Source organism: Lycium ferocissimum, chromosome 10 (genome assembly GCF_029784015.1).
Source record: "Lycium ferocissimum isolate CSIRO_LF1 chromosome 10, AGI_CSIRO_Lferr_CH_V1, whole genome shotgun sequence".
Taxonomy (NCBI): Eukaryota; Viridiplantae; Streptophyta; class Magnoliopsida; order Solanales; family Solanaceae; genus Lycium; species Lycium ferocissimum.
Genome location: NC_081351.1, coordinates 3,049,444 through 3,072,183, shown reverse-complemented (window position 1 = coordinate 3,072,183; position 22,740 = coordinate 3,049,444). Strand labels below are relative to the sequence as shown.

The window sequence follows — 22,740 nt, the reverse complement described above, 5'->3', positions numbered from 1 at the left end:
TTGTGGTGAGCCTCATGATTCTAACAATTGCCCATTGAATCCAGAGTCTGTTTGTTTTGTAGGGTAGCAGAACCGCGGTATTAGAAATCGGGAAAACTATTATGGAAATAATTACAACACTCCATTCGGGAAGCAGGACTTCCACAAGTCGAACAATTATTAGCAACCTTAAGCTCAGCCAGCGAGCAATTTGGAAGAGATGATGAAGCAGCTCATAGCTCAAAATCAAGTAACGCAGCACCAGAATCAGAAAGTTCAAAGTGAGATGCAGAAATCTATTCACGAGCTTGAGCGTCAGATGGGGTAGATGGCTCTTATGCAGAATATCAGACCACCGGACGCTCTTCCTAGTGATACTAAGAAGAATCCAAAGGAGTGCAAGGCAGTCACCTTGAGGAATGGTAGAGACCTTGAAGAAGTGCCTCCGAAAAAAAAGAACATAGCAGAAGCAGAACTTATCCCTGCTAAGCGAGCTAAACCAAAGCAGACAATCGCAGAGCAACCAGTTGAGAAAGTGGTTCGGCCACCTCCCCCTTTTCCACAGCGGCTTCAGAAACAGAAAGCAGATTCAGCTTGCAAGAAATTTCTCAAACTCTTGAAATAGGTACATATCAATATACCTTTGGTGGAGCTTTTGCAAGAAGTTCCAAAATATGCTAAGTATATCAAAGATGTGGTAGCAAACAAAAGGCGTTGGGCAGAGTTTGAGACTGTTGCACTTATTGAGGAGTGCAGTTCTAGAGTGAGGAGTAAAATTCCTCCAAAAGTTGAAAGATCCGGGCAGTTTCACGATTTCGATTACTATTGACAACATTGAAGTTGGGCTAGCATTGTGTGATTTGGGTGCTAGTATTAATTTGAGGCCCACCTCTGTGTTCCGAACGTTGGGCTTGGGTGAGCCTAGGCCAACTACTATTACGTTGCAGCTGGCTGATCGATCTCTTGCTTATCCTGATGGTATTATTGAGGATGTTCTTGTAAAGGTAGGCCCGTTTATTCTGCCGGTTGATTTTGTGATACTTGATTATGAGACAGATAAGAGTGTTCCTCTCATCATGGGGAGAGAATTCTTGTCTACTCTTGATGTTGTGATCCAATGGGAAGATGTCCATGACAGTTGATGGGCAAGAGGCGATTTTTGATGTGTTTAAAGGGCAAGTCTTCACAGAGAGGAGTTGAAGATGATTTCCGTGGTAGAACCCGTTCACTAATGCAAAGTTAGATCACTTTCTAGCTTCGCGAGATCCTTTGGAGACGACTTTGGTGTATGGGAAAAACTTGATGATTGATGCGAGAAGATGATTAGAATCCTTGACACTTCATGGTTTACGAGCAAACACGCCATTTGAGGAGTTAGACTCAGTCAAAGTAGCCGAAACCATCTATTGATCACTTTTGAGTTGAAGCTATTACTCCTCGCTTTGATCCTTTAGAGCGATACATGATGGTTATTTTCACCGATAATCCTTGGTGTATGTGTAGGTTGAACGTGTGTTAAAGTGCTTGATGATTGGGTGGACAATAGCCGATATTCGAGGTACTAGTAGTTCGTTTTGCATGCAAAAATCTTATTAGAGGAAGACGAACTTGGTACTTAACCGCATGAAGGAAAAATGTCATTTCATGATTTATCCCATCGCGAGAGGTATCGTTCTTGGGCATAACCGTGGTAGAAAACAAGAATATCGAGCAAGGGAATATGTATTGAAGTTGACAAGGAAAAGATCACTTCCCTTTGCCCTTCATGGATCGGATGCTCGATAGATTGAAAAATTGCCACCTATTCGGGTTACAACCAGATCATGATTGCACCTAAGGTTTAAGAGAAGACCACGTTCACATGTCCCGTATGGTACGTTTGCAGTGGAGGATGCCTTTTGGTTTGTGCTTGCTCCAGGCATGCGATGGTTATTTTCGACCGATATGGTGGAAAACATCAAAGACTGGATGACTCTCTGTTTTAAGTTTTTATATAATCCAATGTGCTAAGAAATGAACTTTTAGAGAAAGATGTGAAATATGTGTTTAATGAAAGATATCGAGCAAGGGAATAGAAGTTGACAAGGCGAAGATTGAAGCAATTGAAAAATTGCGGCTTTTGATGAGTTGAAGCAGAGGTTAGTGTTCATCAAAGCTATTATCTATCCAATGTGTAATCTTTTAGATTAGTCTGTGTTTAATGAATCCGTTTATTTTGATGTGTGATGCAAGTGATTTTGCTTGTGTGATGCAAGTGATTTTCTTGTGAGAGCTATCCTTGGTCGAAAAAGGACAAGATTTTTCATCCTATTTACTATGCCGACAAGACACTTGATGCGACCCGGATGAACTATACTGTCACAGAGAAGGAGTTATTGGCGGTTGTTTACGCCTTTGACAAATTCCGATCATATCTTGTGGGCACAAAAGTGATTGTATATACTGATCACACTACAGTTCATTATTTGTTTGCGAAGAAGGTTGCAAAGCCGAGCCTTATTCGTTAGGTGTTGCTGCAGCAAGAATTTGACATCTAGATTCTTAATCGAAAGGGCATGGAAAATCAGGTAGCAGATTACTTATCGAGATTGGAAGATCGGGAACATGTAGATGAAGCAGTGGCGATTAAGGAGACTTTTCCTGATGAACAACTCTTTGCTCTTCAATCAGCTGAGGTGCCATGGTATGCAGACATGGTGAACTTCATAGTAAGTGAGGTTTACCCCCCTGGTGCTAATCACGAGAAGAAGAAGCGAATTTTGCATGATAGTCGTTTCTATATATGGGATGAGCCCTATCTCTACAGGGTTGGCACAGATCAGCTAATTAGAAGGTGTATTCCAGAGGAAGAGGTCTCCGCGATTCTTGAGAAGTGTCACTCATCACCCTATGGGGGACATCACGCTGGTGATAGAACAGCTGCGAAGGTACTTCAGTCCGGATTCTATTGGCCTACTCTATTCAAAGATGCTCATGAATTTGTGCGAGTATCTCCAAGCGTCATGAAATGCCTTTGAAGGGCATCCTAGAGATTGATTTATTTGATGTGTGGGGTATCGACTTCATGGGTCCCTTCATACCGTCCAAGGGGAATAAGTACATATTGGTTGTGTAGACTATGTCTCAAAGTGGGTAGAAGCCATTGCACTTCCCACCAATGATACTAGTGTGGTGGCAAGATTTCTGAAAAAGAATATTTTTATAAGGTTTGGGACCCCTCGAGCCATTATCAGCGATCAAGGTACACACTTTTGCAATCGGCTCTTTGATAAATTGTTGATCAAGTATGGGGTGAAACACAAGATAGCGACTGCTTATCATCCTCAGACGAGTGGTCAAGTGAAGGTGTCGAATAGAGAAATTAAGAGGATTTTGGAGAAGACTGTGAGAGTGAGTAGGAAAGGTTGGTCACTGAAGCTCGATGATGCTCTGTGGGCATACAAAACAGCTTACAAAACTCCGATTGGCACATCTTTCTATAAGCTCGTCTTTGGTAAGGCATGTTATCTACCAGTTGAGCTCGAGCATAGAGCATATTGGGCGATCAAGAAGCTGAATCTAGACATGGTTCAAGCTGGAGAAAGGATACTGTTGCAGTTGCACGAGTTGGAGGAATTTCGCTATCATGCTTATGAAAACGCGAAAATATACAAGGGGCGAACTAAGAGAATTCATGACAAAAGGATCCAATCTCGTGACTTTGAGCCTAGGCAGTTAGTCTTGCTATATAACTCTAGGCTGAAGATTTTTTATGGAAAGCTGAAGAGTAAGTGATCTGGGCCATTCAAGGTAGTTCGTGTGACCGCAGATGGAGCGGTTGAGCTAAAGAAACCCAACTCCGATGAGACATTCCTGGTGAACGGACAGAGAGTGAAGCATTAATACGGGGAGGCACTGACCGCGCGAGATCCTCCATCGATCTAGAAGAGGCTTAAGGAAAGCCTACGTTGTGCCGCGACGTTAAATCAAGCGCTTCTCGGGAGGCAACCCGCGTGTAAAAAAAAAAAAATTACAAAAAGTGTCGTGCCACGACCTTAACTAAGGCGCAAGTTGGGAGGCAACCCAACAATGTTTTATGTATATATGTCACTTTTGTTCATGTTGCAGGACTCGGAATGGGACTAAGATGCGGAAAGAAGCGAAAAACGTGAAAAATCATGTTCCAGGTTTGAAATGTGGTGGACCCGCGTCCTGAGTAAGATGGACAGAGAATGGGAGGGTCCGTACCAGACTCGCGATATGGGTTCAGCACCTGAGGCACAGTTTTCTGCAACTATATACCTCCGTGTTGAGCCCGCGATGCGAGCGTAGCACATAAGGGAAAAAATTCTGAAATTTTTTTAAGTGTTAAAAAGGGTCGGCCCCCTCCCATATTCTTATTTCCATTCTCCATCTCAAAATCAAAACCCTCTCCCTATCCCCTCTCTAAAAATAAGTATACTTCAATTCCCCCCTCCCCAAAGTCTATTCAAGAACCACAACACTTTAAGAACTTGTGAACTTCTAAAACTTCAAGAGGTAAGCAAAAATTTGTCTTTTCCCCCTTGTTCTTGAATGTTTAAAGGTTGGAAAACTTGGGTTGATGGGTTTGGGCGAATTGGGGCGGGGATTGGTATTGCTTGTTTGATTATTGATGTTTAGGGCTAGAAGATGACTCCCATTGTAGAAGGGAGGGTTTAAACCCACCATTGTTGCTTAAAATTCAAAAGGAAAATTCTATGCCCGCAAAGTGTTCGTAAAAATACTCGAATGAATGTTTATGTGTAATTGTGAAGTCTTGAGTAGCAATATGACAATAAATAGTCATACGAACCGTTGGAAATTATTTGTGCCTACCAAATTCTGGATTGGGTTGAGAAAATCATGAACCACCAACCCAAAGTCCTAACATATGAACTAGTGCCTCTTGATTTATTCTTTTTTAGTTTTCTTTTTTATTCTAGTCTAACTTAGTTAACTTCTTTTTTTTTTCCTTTTGTTTACATAGTTAGAAGTACGTGTGGGGTCGGTTCAACCCCAACTTAGGTGTTTAATCGTAAAAAGGCCCGAAAAGCTTGAAAGGGGGCCACACAATTCCAAACTTGAAAAATATAGAAAGAAATTAAGTGTAGGGTCGTTTCACGACCCCTTTGGTTTTGGAATTTGATTCACGTTTGGTATTGTGTTGTTTTGCATGAAAAAAATGGGTAACCCACGAGGAAAGGGAAAAGCCGCCTCCACATCCCAAGGAACAAAACGAACCCGGGCATATCCCACACAAGGGCGGAAATTGGTAAAATCCTCTTCGGGGGGTAAGCAGCTCGGTGCACCGATTCCTCGTCCTCCACCTGAGCGACCTCAGCCAGACCTACTTTCACATGTGCGAGGAGTGGTATTCTCAATTCCAACCCACACGGGGGTACATGCACGAGCGGGCCATAAACCCATCCACTCCGAGCGCGGTTCTCGAAATGTCTACAACAAGATTGTGGAGATGCGGTGGGTAAAAGTCTTTGACTCACCAGGGCCGTGCAACATTGATTTGGTATTGGAATTCTATGCTAACATCCGGTTCCATCGTGACAATACATGGCGAAAGAGTGTTTACTTGAGGAGAGAGGGGTGCCGATCTCGGCGACCACATTGTGTGCACATCTTGGGGTCCCAGATTATCCAACTGAGCCATTGGAGGAGTTCATCAGACGACCTGATACAAGGCCATCCGAGAGACATTGTGCTGCCCAAATTCGAGAGCTTCATGGGCCCGTTATGCAGGCAAGTATAGGCGCCACAAATTCTTACGGATGAGTAATTTTTGCCAAGAAGCTAGAGTGTGGCTGCGTCTCTTGAACTACCGTATTTTGCTGTTGGAGCACTTTTCTGAAGTTCAAAAAGAGAGTGTGCATTGTGTTCTTCTTAATGACGGGGCAGCCCGTCAACATAGGGCACTTGATGCTGCAAAAAATGCAGAAAGTTCGTGAGACCCTACCTCCGAGGCTGAGTTTTGGCAATACCCTCACGTCATACATACTTCGCCTTGATGAGAACTTGTCTAGGCCACATGACAGGGTCAGAGAAGCCCCAGAGGAGGTCTTTAACATTTTGAATGTCAAAGCACCTGAGCTCAGCCGGAAACAGCAGCTGACCCCGGCCGAGGAGAGAGCAGGGCAGTCCACTTTGCTGGCCCAACTATACAAGATGGCAATTTGCGCGGGCAAAAAATTTGATGTGGATTTCTCGGGTGTATTTGCTGAGGCCCCTCACACTCCATACTCTCGGGCTCTTGTGGGTGAAGAGTCCAGACTGTCGGCTGATGAGGATATGAATTCGTTGGACTTGATGGAGGCCGACCTAGCCGCTGGTGAAGAGGTGGAATCACATATAGCAGAGGAAAGGAATGATGACGATGCTGAGATGGAAGTCGAGCCTGAGGAGGGCGAGGCTGATGACTTTAATGAGGATGATTAGGCCCTAGTGGGCCCCAAGGAGTATCTCTCGCCTTACTATTATTTTTACCTTTTCATATGCATTGAGGGCAGTGCATGAAACTAAGTGTGGGGTGGGAGTACGTCTCGAGAGAGAGGATACTTATGCCTTAGGATTTGTTTTTTTTTTTTTAGGATCTAACTTTAGTTTAGTCTTTCTTTTTAGTTTAGGACTACTTGAAAAAAAAAAGATTTTGTTTTTAGAGTAGGCCATCAGTAGTGGCATGAGTCATCCATTAGGATTTCTATTTTCTTTTTTTGTTTTTACTTCTTAGTCATAGAAAGGGCTTTTCCTGATGACGGGTGGATAACAACCTGCTTGAGGGAAAATTAGTCCTTAGGATAAGGGTATTCAAATGCTAGGTGCACGGGTTAGGTGAAGTATTGGCATATGAGCGATCTAAAAATTTGTTTTTGTGAAAGCATGCCTTGAATTCTTATCACTTCTCTTGAAAGCACCTGCAAATGGTTTTGTGTTTGACTCGTTATGACCCACTTGGCATTGTTGATTCTTGTTGTTATTTGATTCGAGGGACAACCGGATCCCTCTTGCGTTGATTGTGTGCCATGTCTGTGTAAGGTTTTGCACTTTGATCCATGTTTGGTATTGACGTCTAGAACTTGCCTTGTGTGTTCGCGAAGCGAAATGAAGTTCGATTAAGCCTAGAAAATGATAGAGGCGTTTCTTTGATTAGTCACTAAAAAGCCTAAAATGTTTATCCTACCAACTTGTAAATAGTACCCTAGTTAACCTTTTTGAGCCTTTAGCCTTTTCTTTGATAGCAGTTAATTAGCCTGTACCCCTTCGTTCTATAAAACGCGATTTTTTATCCAAATACTCTATGAGCACTTTAATCATTTGCATATAAAATGGGAGTTGGGATGTGAGTGAAAAAGGGGAAGTGGTTGTTAATTGAAATCTAGGATGACTAATGGAGCACCGAATGAAAAGAACCAATTCACTTGTTGGTGGGGAATGAATGAAAAAAAAAATTCCCTTCTAACTTGTGCCACTGTTGAAAGAATAGTGCTTAAAACAAAGAAAAATGAGTGAATTGGGAGAAATTTAAAGGTTGGTTGATGTTGAATAAGGGCTAATGAAGAAGTCGTGCAATAATGATAGAAGTATATGTATTAAAGTGCTTAGGGAGGATAGTCACTATTATCCAAATAATTCCTACCCGTCCCTTAGCCTACATTACAACCCTCGAAGTCCTACTTGATTCTAGGTTCGTCTTACTTGTATTAGTGAAGTGGTTACACTACGGGCAAGCCTATGGTACATCGTACTTTGCGTGTGATATTCTTTGTGAGAGTGAGCGTAATTATCGATATGATGTCCATGGATTTAAGCATATGTGATTCTTGAGAGATATAGACTACTTTCTTTTGGTAAGGGCCCATAATTAGCAATAGAGTGGTGAAGTGTTGATTTCTTGGTCATAAGAATGTTTACATGCTTTAAAGTGGTGTCGGTGGGTCAATGGTTTTTAAAAGTGACGTGTTTTTCAGGAAAATGGTCGTTGGTGTTAAAAATGAGGTTTTAAATCTTTGGCATGGCTTTCGTAACTTGGCTAATTGTTTTGGTGTTGAATTCTTTCCTTTAAGATAGCCATACTAGCCGAATCCCGTTGCAGACCTGTTTGAATGAGTTAAATGAGAAATGCAGTCTGGTGTTGGTTCGTGATTGCTCGAGGGCGAGCAAAGTCTAAGTGGGGGTGGTGATATTTGGCACAAATATCATGTTTCGTGTCATTTTACTTCCCATTCTTAAGACTTTTATCGCCTAATATATGATGAAATCATCGTATTTGAGCTTATGTCGCTATATTTCATGTGTCTAGGTACGATGAAGACAAACGACGGGAAACCGAGTAGTTTTGGTTGATTCTGGAGGTGGTCTTATGTACACGAGTGAACGAGAGAAGCTTGTGACACTTAGGTGAATTTCTGGAAGGATTGAGCAAAAATGTGCCACACCCGCGTCGCGGATGTAACACGAGTTGGAACTCAGGTGCCAGGCCCGCGTCGCGGGTCCATAACGGAAGTGTCAAGCTGCAGAACTTCTCAATCAGGTGTCAGGCCCGCGTCGCGGGCTTAGCACAAATAGGGGCTGAATTCACTGAAGACCCCGCGTTGGACCCGCGACGCGTGGCGAACGCGGGAGTGCCCAAGTTTTGTCCGATTTTAAGTAGGATTAGGACCCTTTTATTTGGTTAACAACCCTAAACTATAAATAGATATTTTATTCATTATTATTGACGTGTTGGGGTTATTCCAAGACTTGTAAGCCGTCATATTACCTTATCTCTAGATTTTTATTTCAATTTCATCTTTCTAACCCTAGATTATTCATGAAATCTTGTTGTTCATTAAGAAATGAGTAGCTAAACTTCTCAATTCTAGGGTTGTGACGAAAGACATGATAGTTGGTTTGGTGACTATTTCTATCAATTAAATTTTCATATTTTGGGTTGCTTATTTATTCTTGATCTTAATTGTTTGATTATACGGCCAATAGTTAGACACTATCTGTGGTGCGTGAATTGGACTTGAGAAAGGAGTTCACATACGTAATAAGAATAAATAGAGTTTGTTCGATTTAATCGTTTAGCTACTGAGGATAGAGATATACCCTTTAGCTCTACTTAGTTGAATACGGAGAATTAAATGCGTTCTTATTACCTCTGATGACCATAGAGATATAGGCGTTACAGTAACATCTATAGGCTTGTAAGTAGTTCGAGAGAATATCATAGAGTTATAGTTAACCCGCCAACTAGTAACCCAGGAAATAAAATAGGTGGAATTGTCCGAAGATCAACTGGTTTGCTTAAAGCCATGACCCTAGATCTTTCTCTAATCTGATAAATCTTACAGTCTTTGTCAAAATAGTCTCGATCCAAAAACACCCATCACAAATTGTTTACTTTTCGGTTTAGTTTAATACAACAAACATCTTGATTTTGACTTTCTTGAATAGTTTCATTCGAATTTGAATCGGTTTAACGGTAGAATCTAAGTCTCTGTGGGATCGAAATCTGAACTTAACAGTCTATATTACTTGTACGACCACGTATACTTGCGTGTGTGTTTGGGAGCAATAGGCATCACTGTCCATGTACGGTTTAAAGATCTTCAACTGCATTCAAGCTTGTAGTTTGACTTTTCGGAGCACTCCCATGATTTGATGTTTGCTTGAAAATCCTCGTTAGCATAGGGGCCAATTTGAATATGATCAATAAGCATGGCTATGTATCCAAACTAACAGTGCGAAAACATAACATAACATATACATATAGCATACACATGAGACACAGAAGGTATAGAATCCCATGTAAAAAAATATACTTCACTCATTGCATACTATAAACTCTCTAAAGACTTTCAGGAGAGTATAAAGGTACGAGACATAATCCGGCTCTAAAAAATAAGATCTATGTGAATTTGCCGAAGAAAATACAGAAAATTGGTTGATTTCATCGATCTATTAACCCTAGAATGAATTCGTAGATGAACATTTAGAGAGAGAAAGTAATTTGCGCAATGATATTTACTTTTATTGAGAAAGAATAAAAAATTTGTCTGAAATTACATGTGCACTAACTATATATACAATTGGATAAAAGTGGTAAACTATGCAAATGTGACTACATTATAAATATATCAAGTGATAAAATGGACTAGGCTAATCCGGTGGGCCAGCGTGTGTTGGGCCTTGGCCTGTATGTGAACCTCTTTCTTGTAATCCAATACCCCCCCTCAAGCTGGAGGGCGATAGAACACCAAGCTTGGACAAAACAGAGTGATGATGAGCACCTGTGAGAGTCTTAGTAAAAATGTCAGCAAGCTGGTGATGGGTAGAAATATAGTGCAAAGATATATGACCAGAAGCAAGCTTCTCCCTGACAAAATGGCTGTCAAGTTCAATGTGCTTAGTCCGCTCATGTGCCACAGGATTCTTGGCAATGCTGAGGGCAGCCTGATTATCACAATATACCGGAACAGCAGTAGAGACAGAGACACCAAAATCATGAAGTAATCTGACAAGCCAAACTATCTCAGCAATAGTTTTCCTCAAGGCTCTATACTCAGCTTCGGCTGAGGATAAAGACACAATGGGTTGTTTCTTGGCCTTCCATGACACAGGGCTGCCACCCAGAGTAATGAAGTAACCAGTGACAGACCTTCTTGATGAAGGGCAGGTTGGCCAATCAGAGTCTGAATAGGCCAATAGAGACAAATCAGAAGAAGCATTTAGGAGAATACCCCTGTCAGGATCCTTAACCAGATATCGGAGAACATGCAGAGCAACTAGATAATGAGATGACCTTGGAGCATTCAGAAATTGGCTGAGATGTTGCACTGAGAAGGAGAGATCAGGCCTGGTGTGCTGGAGGAAATTAAGCTTGCCCACTAACCTTCGATAAATGGTGGGATCAGGCAGCAAGTCACCAGATTCAGGAGTAAGTTTGTTAGTCAAATCCAAAGGTGCCACCACAAGAGACACAGAGGAAGAAATGAACTCAGCCAACAGTTCCCTAGTGAACTTGTGTTGATTGACCAGAAAACCCTGATCAGTTCTGGTGACTTCTAAGCCTAGAAAATAATGAATGTCACCCAGGTCTTTGATTTTGAAGGCATCATCCAAATAAGATTTGAGAGAATTCATTTCCACTAGATCATTGCCAGCCAATAAAATGTCATCGACATAGACAGCAATGATGACAATAGAACCAGAGACAACCTTGGTGAAAAGAGAATAATCATTGAAACTGGCAAGATATCCTCTGGACAACAAGGCAGAAGACAACTTGGCAAACCACTGTCTAGAGGCTGGTTTGAGGCCATAGAGGGACTTTCTTAATCTACAAACTAGATTCTTAGATGTGCTAAAGGAAGATGACAGAGTAATACTAAGAGGTGGTTTCATATAGACCTCCTTATCTAAATCCCCATGCAAAAATGCATTATTAACATCAAGCTGGTACATAGTCCAAGAAAACTTGGCTGCAAGGGCAAGAAGACACTTGATGGTGGTGAACTTGACAATAGGGGAGAAGGTTTCATTATAGTCAATCCCAGCCTTTTGAATATCATCCCTAATGACCAATCTGGCCTTGTATCTCTCAATGGTACCATCTTATTTGAGTTTGATTTTGTATACCCACTTGCAAGGAATGACCTTTTTACGGGGTGGTAAGGGAATAATATCCCAAGTATGGTTACCATCAAGAGCCTGAAACTCCTGCATCATGGTTGTCTGCCAAGCAGGATTGGAAACAGCCTGGTGATAGTACATAGGTTCTACAGGTTTGCAGGACTCAGAGAGAGAAGGTGTAAGAGGAACAGAGTAACAAATGTAATCTTTGAGGTGAGAAGGAAGAGAATGCAGTCTAGAGGACTGTCTAGGTGGGACAGGAGTAGGAGTAGGAGTAGGAATAGAAAGAGAAGGAGGGACACTTGGGGAAGTAGGTGCATCCACAGAAGGAGAAGAAGTGGAAGGTGGAGCTGGAGAAGATGTGACAGAAGAAGAAACTGGAGGAGAAGAAGGGACAGAGGTGTAAGAGTATTCAAAAGAAGAGGTAGGACTGGAAAGAGAGGGAGAAGTAAAAATGGGATCATAGAAAGTAGAGGGAGCAGAAGGAAGAAAGTATTTGGAAGTGGAAGAAGTAGAGGGGAAGATGTGTTCATAAAAGGAAACATCCCTTGAGTAGAAAATGGTATGTTTGAGAAGATTATACAGTTTGTATCCCTTCTTACCTAAACTATAACCCAAAAATAGAAAAGGAATAGCTCGAGGTTGTAATTTATCTCTGTATGGATGAGGAACGGTGGCATAGGCTAAGCAGCCAAAAGATTTTAAATGAGAATATATGGGACAATGGCTATGAAGAACTTCATAAGGAGTTTTGTTAGAAAAAACACTGGAGGGAAACCTATTGATCAAATAGGTTGCAGTAAGGATACATTCCCCCCAGAATTTAGTAGGAAGTTTTGATTGAAAAAGTAAGGCTCTGGCAGTTTCTAACATATGTTTATGCTTCCTTTCCACTACTCCATTTTGTTGTGGAGTATATGGGCAGGAGGTTTGATGAATAATCCCAGCATTAACAAGAAATTCAGAATGAGCGGTGGAAGAGCCTAGTTCAAAAGCATTATCAGTTCTGATGTATTTAACAGAGGCATTGAATTGAGTTTTAACTAATGCAAGGAAACCTTTGATGATGGAAAAAGCATTGCTTTTGCAGGAAAGAAGATGGGTCCATGTACACCTGCTATGGTCATCCACAATAGTTAAGAAGTGTTTGAAATTATTGTAAGTGGTAGTGTGATATGGACCCCATAGATCAACATGGATAAGGTAAAAGGGTTCAGGGAGATGGTGGTGCTATCTGGAAATGGCAATCTTTGTTGCCTAGCCATAGGGCAAATAGGACAAGTGAAGGACTATTTGGAGGATGCTTTACAAGTAGAGAAAAAAGGAATTATAAGCATTTTAACAAAAGGCATATGCCCTAACCGTTGATGCCACAATATATCAATCTTATTCATGGATGAATGATTACAATCACTAATAGGAAAAATTGAACAATCAGAAACATTAACCGAAGAAGAACTGGAAATAGGAAAAACAGTAGACGAGTTAACAGGAACAACAGATGGAGAACAAGTAGTACTGATTTGACTGAGTGGCAACTGCAGTATATAACATCCATGCTCAACCTTGCCAAGCTCCACTGGCCTCTTCAGAGAAGGGCCCTGTAGAAGACATGACACAGTTGTAAATAAGGCAGAATAAGATAACTGAGTTAAAATATGATGAATGGAGATCAAATTAAAATGAAATGAGGGAACCAAGAGCACATTAGTGAGAATGATATCAGGAAATAGTGATAGAGACCCGAAACAGGTGACCTTGACTTTGTATCCATTAGGTAGAGTGACCAAGGATGGGGTAATAAGGGATTGAATGTTGTGAAGTAAGTGTTTGTGGGTGTCATGTGGTTAGTAGCCCCTGAATCTAATATCCAGGAACTAGTTGCACTATGAGTAGCATTGCAAACCATAAAGCCATGTAACCTACTTATAGGATTGTTATACCAACCTACAAAGCTAGCATGAGCTTGGGAATCTGATGGAAACTGAAGCTGATTGAACATGGTCAGCAGATGATCATACTGCTCCTTGGAGAATCCATGTGGTGGAATAGAATTAAGGTCTCCGTGGAAAGGATCAGATGGAGCTTCAACTTGTGCACAAGACACAGACCACTTGTTCTTATTGAACTTAAACTCAGGTGGAAACCCATGTAATCTGTAACACTTGTCCATAGTATGTCCAGATTTCTTATAATACTTGCATATAAAAGCAGACTTGTTGTTCCTCTGATCAAACGAAACCCTCTGGGTGTAGTTTCTAGGATAGTTTGATGTAGAGGAAGATGATGAGGCATGATTAGTGTTCCCAACTAAAGAAATATTGGAAGAAGAAGCCTGATTATAGTTAGAAGAAGTAGCATGAATGTAACCTCCAGAACTAGAAGTACTAGGAGCATAGTTGGGATAACCAGTCAAACCACCCTTGCCTGAGGTGGAAGCACTGAACGAGGAAGAGTCTGGGGAGAAAACACCTTTGCCAGGATTGATCTCCCTTTGTTTCTCATCTCTGACTAACATAGAGTACACTAGGAGTAGGACTGAGCATAAGGATGTTGCTCTTCACTGTGAAATATGCTTCATTTAAACCGGACAAGAATTGGATGAGTTTTTGTGTCTCAGTAAGGTCATGCATAGCCCCACAGACACAAGGTTTGCCCAGAGAAATGGTCTGAATTTCATCCCATAGACCCTTGAGTCTGGTGTAATAAGTGGCTATATCCTAGGAGCCTTGGAATGTAGAAGATATGGCTCTTTGTAAAGTGTAATACTGAGACATGTTAGCTACACCATACCTATCAGCTAAGTTATCCCAAGCCTCCTTAGCAGTTTTGTAATATAGAATGGTTTTTGCTATGTCTTTGGTCAAAGCATTCATAATCCAAGCCTTCACCCTATTATTGCATCTCAACCAGTGTGGAAGGAGAGGGGAATTAGCAGCAGGTTGAGTAAATGATCCATCAATTATCTGAATTTTGTTCTTAGCGGACAGAGAAATAATCATACCTTCCTTCCATTCTCCACAACCCTCACCGGAGAAGGGAATTGAAACTAACAAACTTCTCGGTGTGTCTGAGGGATGAAGGTACAAAGGATGGAAGGGATCTAAGGTATTCGAAGTACTACCTACTGTCTCAGAAGTACTATTGGATTCAGTCGTCATACTAAAACAATAATCGCGATTCTATGCAACAAATTACCAATCAAAATAGTCAAACAAGCATGTGATAGAACAAGTATGTGATCGAGTAGAGAGATGTCACCGGAGTCGAAGAATCACAAAACATCACTGCAAGTACAAAGGAACGTGAGCAGTAACCACAATTCTACAAAATCCCCAATTTGACGAAACCCTAATTTGTCAAACTCAACCAAATCTAACAATTTGCACTTGATTCGGTGTGTAATGTTACCATGAGCAAAACCTAGGTGTCGCGATGTAGAAATAATCCTCAATTTGAGAGAAAAATCGATCGAAAAACTTGAACCGCAAGAACAAATGAAGAACACAATTTTTTGTTTTGAAATTACTTCGATCTAAACATAGACGAGCAGGATACGCTCTGATACCATGTGAATTTGCGGAAGAAAATACAGAAAATTGGTTGATTTCATCGATCTATCAACCCTAGAATGAATTCGTAGATGAACATTTAGAGAGAGAAAGTAGCTGCGCAATGACTTCTTTTATTGAGAAAGAATGAAAAATTTGTCTGAAATTACATGTGCACTAACTATATATACAATGGTAAACGATGCAAATGTGACTACATTATAAATATATCAAGTGATAAAATGGACTAGGCTAATCCGGTGGGCCAGCGTGTGTTGGGCCTTGGCCTGTATGTGAACCTCCTTCGTAATCCAATAATCTAAGACTAGCACCCATTGATGATAGAAGTGGGGGCTCACTGATTATATATATATATATATATATATATATATATATATATATATATATATATATATATATATATATATATATATATATAAGCGATATAGGAAGCCTAGCTCGTAGCGTCAATTTCGTGAACTCGTGAATTTGAAAGCATAAAAGAATAATCATGCCAGAGAGCCAGGATAAGGTACAACCTATTTTCACTCAATAAGTGAAATAGACTCTTTCCTATAATTAGGGGTAGAGCGAGACCGTAGAAAGCATGAGTTTGCATAATAAGCAAGATGTCATAAACAATTCACAAATACATTTATGAAACAATAAGCATTTCAAAGTATTTCATAATCGAAATTGTCCGAATAGGCCTTGAACTTTATTGATTATACTTTATTTTTAACTAGGAAATCTCTATACTCACCAATATAACTGAAATCACTGTGTGTACATTAAAAAGGCCGAGTGTCAGTCTCCTATCGACTAAGCTGTCTCGTCGTGATGTTTTACGACTCGAACTAAAAGTTTGCTAACAATGATATAACATAGACGCCACTCACAAATGGTCAAATTATGATTCCTTACTGAGACATGTGGTTTCTAGACAAATGCCAATCCTTTTGGAAGCAAATATGCTCCCAATTCCTAATGTCCACTCAACAAATTATAAAACTTAGAACGTATGACCATATTTAGGTACTTTTTTTTCGCTTAGATTCGGCATAGAGGTCTTTAGTCAATCCTTAAGTCACATTTTAGCATAATAGGCTTTCAACGTAAATGATGAAATAAAAAGAAGGCTTTCAGCGTAACTTGTATAGTCGAAACAAATTAATAAACTTGAAATCATGAAAGCTAGCTGCTCAACATAATTATTTGCATAAAGCATACTTGAATCATAATATAATGTGCTATCTAACAATTTCAATCAAGGTATTAAAAATAGCCAAACCATCGGGTACATACATATACGTAATTCATATGGTTGCACAACATAACATTTTACAAGATATTAAGGGCTCTTTTGATATGAGCGATAACAGATAATTAATTCCGATATTAAAATTAAGATGAATTTATCCTTTTTTTGGTTGAGATAGAATCGCGATATAACTGAATTAAAATTAGTTATTCCGAGATTGTAATGTTATTTTTTTCCTTATGGGATAGTAGGATAACAATTCAGGGATAACTTGTTTTCGGACCAAATGACCCTTAAAGTAAATATTCGAATTCAAATAATATAAAGATTAAAATTAGTTTAGAAACCAAAATGTTATTTTTGGTTCCTTAGGGAAGGGGTTAGTGCAATTGCAAGGAAATTGCAAAGATCCACAAAGTAAGCCCAACCCCCAATTTTTGTCCAATTAAAAAAAGACTCTGTAAGCACCCAAAGCACCCCACAGACCAGTAAACTAGTGCCACATCAGCTCGAGTGAGGTGGCACAATCACCCGCAGGTAAAGCAAAAAAAACAAACCGAGTCAGATCTGCAAATATGAGAAAAATGAGGGACCTTTAAGAGAAAAATACGTGGTGCTATTTGAATCACAATCCTTTAATGTAACGAAAATAAAAAATCATCTCTGTTTTCATAAAAGTTTCTCTCTCCCAAAACCCAAACCCTCTTTTTCTTTCTTTCTTTTTATTATTATCTCTCTCTACTATACTATTGCTTTTGTGGCGGCTATTGAAACACAGTTGTTTTTTAGGGTTTAGGGTTTGAAGATCTATCTTTCTTATGGCTGCTGGTGCTCCTCCTTCTGATCGTATCCTTATTACCATCTTTACTTATATGTACATGGGTATTCATTGTTTTTTTTTTCTGTTCAAATCGAGCCAAATTTGAGCTTTAGATGTTCTTGATATACAGTAGATATATGTATGTCTATGTTCCATGGTGTAGGTTTTTTATATGGGTTTATTGTGATTTTATAGATATGGTTATCTGTGTATTCATTGTTTTTTTATTTTTCTGTTCAAATCGAGCTGAATTTTAATTTTTACAGTGGATATATGTATGTTTATGTTCTATGTGAGAGGCTTTTTTATCCGGGTTCATTGGGCTTATATAGATCTGAGCTTGTGATGTTTGTTTAGAGCTTTTGTTGTTTTATTTTAATACAGAATGTTGTTTTTTTAAGTGGGTATGTTATTTAGATTATTTTTTTTTTGTTAATAAAGGATATGTTTTTCAATTTTCTAGTTGGTATATTCAGCTTATACATGTTAGAAAATTGGGTAGCGGCTGATTTGGATATATGCGACTTGGTGCCCGTTTGGCCATGAAAATTGTGAGTATTTGGAAAAAGTAGTTTTTGTTTTCGAAGTGAAAAATGGTATTTGGGGTTTGTGTTTGGCCATGAATACAAATTGGAGTTGTTTTTGAATTTTGTGAATGATTTGGAGTGAAAAAAATGAATAACTTTTTGGTGTTTTTCAAACTTCAGAAAATTCTGGAATTTTATGGCCAAACATGATTTCCGGAATTCAACTTTGGGAAAAAGTAAAAAATATTCATTTCCAAATGGCCACTTGGTGTTAAAAAGTAGACTTTTCCTTTGGTTTTGGTGTGCTAATTTCTTTAATTATTTAAAATGGTGGATTTGAAGTGTTCTACAGGCTAATTTTGTGTAAATTTATTTTTCATAATTTGAAAAGATATGTCCCATTCAGTCCAAATTTGATTACTATTATCGGAAGTTTCTCTTGGCTTAGTTTTTGACGAGTTCTTTTGGCGAACTGTGTGGAGAAGTGTTATTCCTTTACTTTACTGCTATAGAAGCTGCAGATTTGCTGCAGAATTTGTCATTGGATTCTCGGAATAAGACTCTTGAACTTGCAGAGGCAAAAAAGAAGGTAAATTTCCTTCAGTCATTTAATGATTGGTTTCATTCAATTGGTCTACAGTTTGTAATTGTAAATTTTGATCCTTTTTTCAGCCTTCTGGGAACTCTGCAGACGGGGCAAACGGTCAGGTCCAGTCGATGGATCCAAATCGGTCTCTGACACCTCTGTTGCCAGAATTCATGGATCCAAATTTGTGCTATGTTCCTAATAATTATGCCTCACCAGCATACTATTATGGTATGTTAATTTCAGCTTCGCTTTGCGTTAGAACAACATATAAAGTGCTTTTGCTATGATTTTATAAAAGAAAGTAACTTCTATTTGGATAATGATGTCTTTTTTATTTATCTATTTGTTTATTTTAGGCACATGACAGTGCTTCATCCTAACATATTTTCTTATCTGCTGTAGGATATGATGCTTCTGCTAATGAGTGGGAGGACTATTCAAGATATATGAATCCGGATGGAGTTGAGATGCCTGTAAGTTATTCTACTTGAACCCTTGCCACAACATTTGATGTGTCAAATGTTTTTCCTAACAGACTTGCTTTCTAGCTTGAGCAAATATTGCTTTTTGTCTATGTTTGTGATTTTGAGTTGATTGAAATGCAGGGAGTTTATGCGGACAGCGGGTCACTTATGTATCATCCTGGATATGGATATGCACCCTATAGTCCATATTCACCTGCTACTTCGCCTGCCCCGACTGTGGGGCATGATGGCCAGCTTTATGGATCGCAACAATACCATTATCCGTATTACCAGCCCCTTCCCCCAACCAGTGGTTTAAACACTACTCCAGCTGCCCCGCCAAAAGGTGAGATCGCCACCTCTGCAGCGGCTGCTGACCAATCATCGTTATCTGTGGATTCTGCTAATGGAAATTCTAATATCGTTGCAAATGGTGGTGTAAAGGGAAATACTGGGCCTACGTCTGTGAGGCCTGCATTCCAGAACTCATCCTTAAATACTAATGGTTCTTATGGACTGGGTGCCTTGCCTGGAGGAGTTGCTTCAGGTTATCAGGACCCTAGACTAGGTTTTGACGGTGTGAGATCTCCAATTCCATGGATTGATGGGTCAATGTTCACCGACGGGCAAGCTAGGACAGGCAATTCTTTTACACCATCATTTTCAAATGGCTATGCTGCTCCATCATCAAAGAATCAGAATTATCAAATGGTATGATATTCGAGAATATTGATCTGTACATTTACAGTCTCCTTTAGAAACTTATAGTTTGTATTCTAGTAACTGTGTTTAAGGCAATTTCTTGTTGACACCGACTCTACTGTTTGATTGTCAGGGCTTGCACCACTCTAGGCCCTCGTCTGGCATGAATACAACTAATGGGTATATGAATAGGATGTATCCCAACAAATATTATGGGCAGTATGGGAACACATTCAGTTCTGGCATGGGCTATGGGTCTAACCGGTATGATTCTCGCACTACAGGTCGTGGGTGGATGACAGCTGATAACAGGTTTAAACCCTCGAGGGGTAGAGGAAATAGTTTTTATGGCTACGGCAACGAAAACATGGATGGTTTAAATGAGCTCAACAGGGGACCAAGAGGTAAAGGATCCAAGACTCAGAAGGGTTTTACACCAGTTGCTCTGGCAGTCAAGGGGCAGAACATCCCCCTTGCTGTAACCAAAGATGCTGAGAAAGATAAACCAAGCCTTGTTCCTGACAGAGAACAATACAACCATCCAGATTTTCCAGTGACATATACTGATGCCAAGTTTTTTATCATCAAGTCATACAGTGAGGATGATGTGCACAAAAGCATCAAATATAATGTTTGGGCTAGCACACCAAATGGTAATAAGAAGCTTGATGCTGCTTACCAGGAAGCTCAACAGAAAGCTGGAGGCTGCCCTGTTTTTCTTTTCTTCTCGGTGAGTTTTCTTAGATATATTATTCTCCATGTCCTTTTTAGTTTATTCTGGTCATACATGTAATTTCTATTTGTTTTAAGTTTGCATACCTTGTTTTGATTGCTTATATTTGGTCATCTTATGCAGGTAAACACAAGCGGACAGTTTGTTGGTGTTGCAGAGATGGTAGGACCGGTTGATTTCAACAAGAATGTGGAGTATTGGCAGCAAGACAAGTGGATCGGCTGTTTTCCTGTCAAGTGGCACATTGTGAAGGATGTTCCAAACAGCTTGTTGAAACACATCACGCTGGAAAACAATGAGAACAAGCCTGTTACCAACAGCAGAGATACTCAGGAGGTATGGCACTTCAATATTGTGAGCAAGATGGAAGGGTAGTGATTTTTGGGCGTTGTGTTATTGTTTTTTCTGTCCGGGCTAATCTGACCTTTGGATTATTGTCAATTAATTTTTCCCAACTGTTCACCTTTCCCCAAAGAAAGGGGTTTACAAGCTGTTTCTCTGTTTTGGTACAGGTTAAATTGGAGCAGGGTCTAGAGGTGCTTAAGATTTTTAAGGATCATGTTAGCAAACAGTGCATCCTTGATGATTTTGAGTTCTATGAGGATCGTCAGAAGAGAATTCAGGAAAAGAAGGCCAAACAGCAGCTATACCAGAAGCAGGTAAGCTTATATTTGCCACATTTTTTGCTATTAAATGAATTAGAAAAAGAATATGTTGGTGTGCTTCACTTGTGCATTTTACAAGTCGATGTCTTTGTAATAATAATCTGCATTTTGGTAGTAAAATATGATTTTTTTTTTCTTTGTTTCAGACTCAGGTATGGGAAGGCAAAGCTAGTGAAGAGAAGAGCAAAGAAAATTCGAACGTTGAGCTTAAGTCACAGAAACCTTCAGAAGTTTCTGCAGGTTTGAGCAAAGAAAATTCACCGGCTGCTCAGACTAATGTGGAGGTCAAGCTTGCAGAAAATGTATCAGTTACAAACTCAGGAGATGATGTGAAGGGTGCGAAACCAGTCATTGTACCAGAAAAGAAACCTGTAGCTGAAAATGGGGTTGCTAATGGATGCTAACTTCAGCTAATGAAGGGCGGTCTGTGGTTAAGAGGTCCTAGATTGGAGCTTTATGACTACATGATGATATGCATGTGAGTGGTGCTTGGTTAAAACTCATAACCATTGGTTGCCCTTTTTATCTGAGCGGCATCTGGAGTTGGTTGTTGCTGGAAATAAAGTTCCCAGAGAAAATTCAATGTTGTCAAAGGCTAAGTCTATCTGTTTCTTAGAGTTCAGAAAGCGCGGAAGCCCCATTTTTCATCCTGTTTCTTTGTTTTAGCTTGACCCGGTTTCATACTTTGTTTTGGGTATTTAGGATAGTTGTCTTTTTTTGTTTTGTTTCTTTCGACTTGTGGCTTATTTTGGTCCAGCTTTCCTTTTTGTTTACAAGTTATTTGGGCTTTAGAGGTGGGGTTCTTGTTATTATTAGTTTTGGCTCCCAATCCTATCTTGTAAATCTAGATCAATCTGTTGCAGCAGTTCAGCATTACTTTTTATTACTAATGAAAAAGAGCTAGAAGCAAGGTGGGAATGCATGGCAATATAGTTGGTTCAAAAAGCTTTTGATAGTAAAGTTTCATCTTTGTGGTTTTTCTTGCAACTGTGTTTTCATGTTAATTTAGTCGAAGCAAGGAAAATAGCTTGCATACAGTATTAACTTTATAACTTAAAAAGTGTTATCTGTTCTCGCTTTGGATTGCAGTAATTCATTTGCTGTATAGTTCAGCTAAGAAGCTTTTGGTGTGGTAATGTTCAACATCTTTTTGCAACGTTTTGGTATTCAGGTTTACTGTGTACAAACACCATCACGATCAGTTTATCATGTTTCTTGCTCTGTGTCAAATTCACGTCGCCTAATTATCAGTTGAGGACGTATGTAGAAAGTTGTTTCAGAAAAAAAAAAAAAAAACTAATAACTGGAGAACATGATAGGAGTATTAAATTGGATAAAAAATTGATGACAGGCGGGTTAGGTTAATACTAGCATACATGCCCGTGCGATGTGCAATTAGTCAGTATTTAAGATTTGTATTTTAAAAATATATAAAATGTATTTTATGTATCATCATTTTAGTTATAATAAAAAATGGAGTTTAAAATTTAAAAACATATGATGGGATTAAGTTTTTGAGATGGAAAGAGTTGATTTTTTTCTCATTATTATGACAATGAAAGTTATTCATGGATGTGAAAAAAAATAATAATAAGAATATGAGGGAAAATTAATATTTTGATTCTAGATTTTTTCTTTTAAATTCTTTAATTATATGTATACCGACAGGTTGATATTCATTTCAATTAATTAACTGTTCAGATCCAAACATAAGAACTATTGTTGTATATATTAGATTTTTTAAAAGCAAAACTAATAAAATATTTTTATTATATTAATTAAAAAATATATTATAATTTTTATATTAACAATTATAGATAAAAA

At 39.3% G+C, this 22,740-nt stretch overlaps 3 protein-coding genes across 4 annotated transcripts; 2 read left to right on the top strand and 1 right to left on the bottom strand.

The window, feature by feature from the left end:
• The first annotated feature begins 307 nt into the window (after window positions 1–307).
• LOC132033715 (uncharacterized) lies at window positions 308–1,121 on the top strand. Its single transcript, XM_059423763.1, has 3 exons — window positions 308–517; window positions 605–742; window positions 927–1,121. Exons 1-3 carry the CDS (start codon window positions 308–310, stop codon window positions 1,119–1,121), a joined length of 543 nt encoding a protein of 180 aa, XP_059279746.1.
• Window positions 1,122–14,324: 13,203 nt separating this feature from the next.
• On the bottom strand, window positions 14,325–14,765 carry LOC132033706 (uncharacterized). Its single transcript, XM_059423756.1, has one exon. The coding sequence runs from the start codon at window positions 14,763–14,765 to the stop codon at window positions 14,325–14,327; it is 441 nt and encodes a 146-aa protein (XP_059279739.1).
• A 2,318-nt stretch (window positions 14,766–17,083) lies between these two features.
• LOC132035449 (YTH domain-containing protein ECT4) lies at window positions 17,084–21,895 on the top strand. Of its 2 annotated transcripts, none has more exons than XM_059425731.1 (9): window positions 17,084–17,262; window positions 18,279–18,352; window positions 18,436–18,580; window positions 18,755–18,825; window positions 18,958–19,527; window positions 19,652–20,248; window positions 20,375–20,587; window positions 20,764–20,910; window positions 21,063–21,895. In XM_059425731.1, the coding sequence occupies exons 1-9, from the start codon at window positions 17,235–17,237 to the stop codon at window positions 21,318–21,320; spliced, it is 2,103 nt and encodes a 700-aa protein (XP_059281714.1). In that variant the 5' UTR covers window positions 17,084–17,234; the 3' UTR covers window positions 21,321–21,895. The 2 variants fall into 2 exon arrangements, with proteins under 2 accessions (XP_059281714.1, XP_059281713.1); XM_059425730.1 differs by having other exon boundaries at window positions 18,276–18,352.
• The last annotated feature ends 845 nt before the right edge of the window (window positions 21,896–22,740 follow it).

Excerpts from the sequence above, each read along its gene's own strand:
- LOC132033715 (XM_059423763.1), top strand. The coding sequence starts at position 308 with ATGGCTCTTATGCAGAATATCAGACCACCGGACGCTCTTCCTAGTGAT. Across the intron at positions 518-604 it reads AGCAACCAGTTGAGAAAGTG|GTACATATCAATATACCTTT; the intron begins GTTCGGCCACCT and ends CTCTTGAAATAG. Across the intron at positions 743-926 it reads TTGAGGAGTGCAGTTCTAGA|CTGGCTGATCGATCTCTTGC; the intron begins GTGAGGAGTAAA and ends ATTACGTTGCAG.
- LOC132033706 (XM_059423756.1), bottom strand. The coding sequence starts at position 14,765 with ATGACGACTGAATCCAATAGTACTTCTGAGACAGTAGGTAGTACTTCG.
- LOC132035449 (XM_059425730.1), top strand. The coding sequence starts at position 17,235 with ATGGCTGCTGGTGCTCCTCCTTCTGATC. Across the intron at positions 18,581-18,754 it reads CTCACCAGCATACTATTATG|GATATGATGCTTCTGCTAAT; the intron begins GTATGTTAATTT and ends TATCTGCTGTAG. Across the intron at positions 18,826-18,957 it reads CGGATGGAGTTGAGATGCCT|GGAGTTTATGCGGACAGCGG; the intron begins GTAAGTTATTCT and ends ATTGAAATGCAG.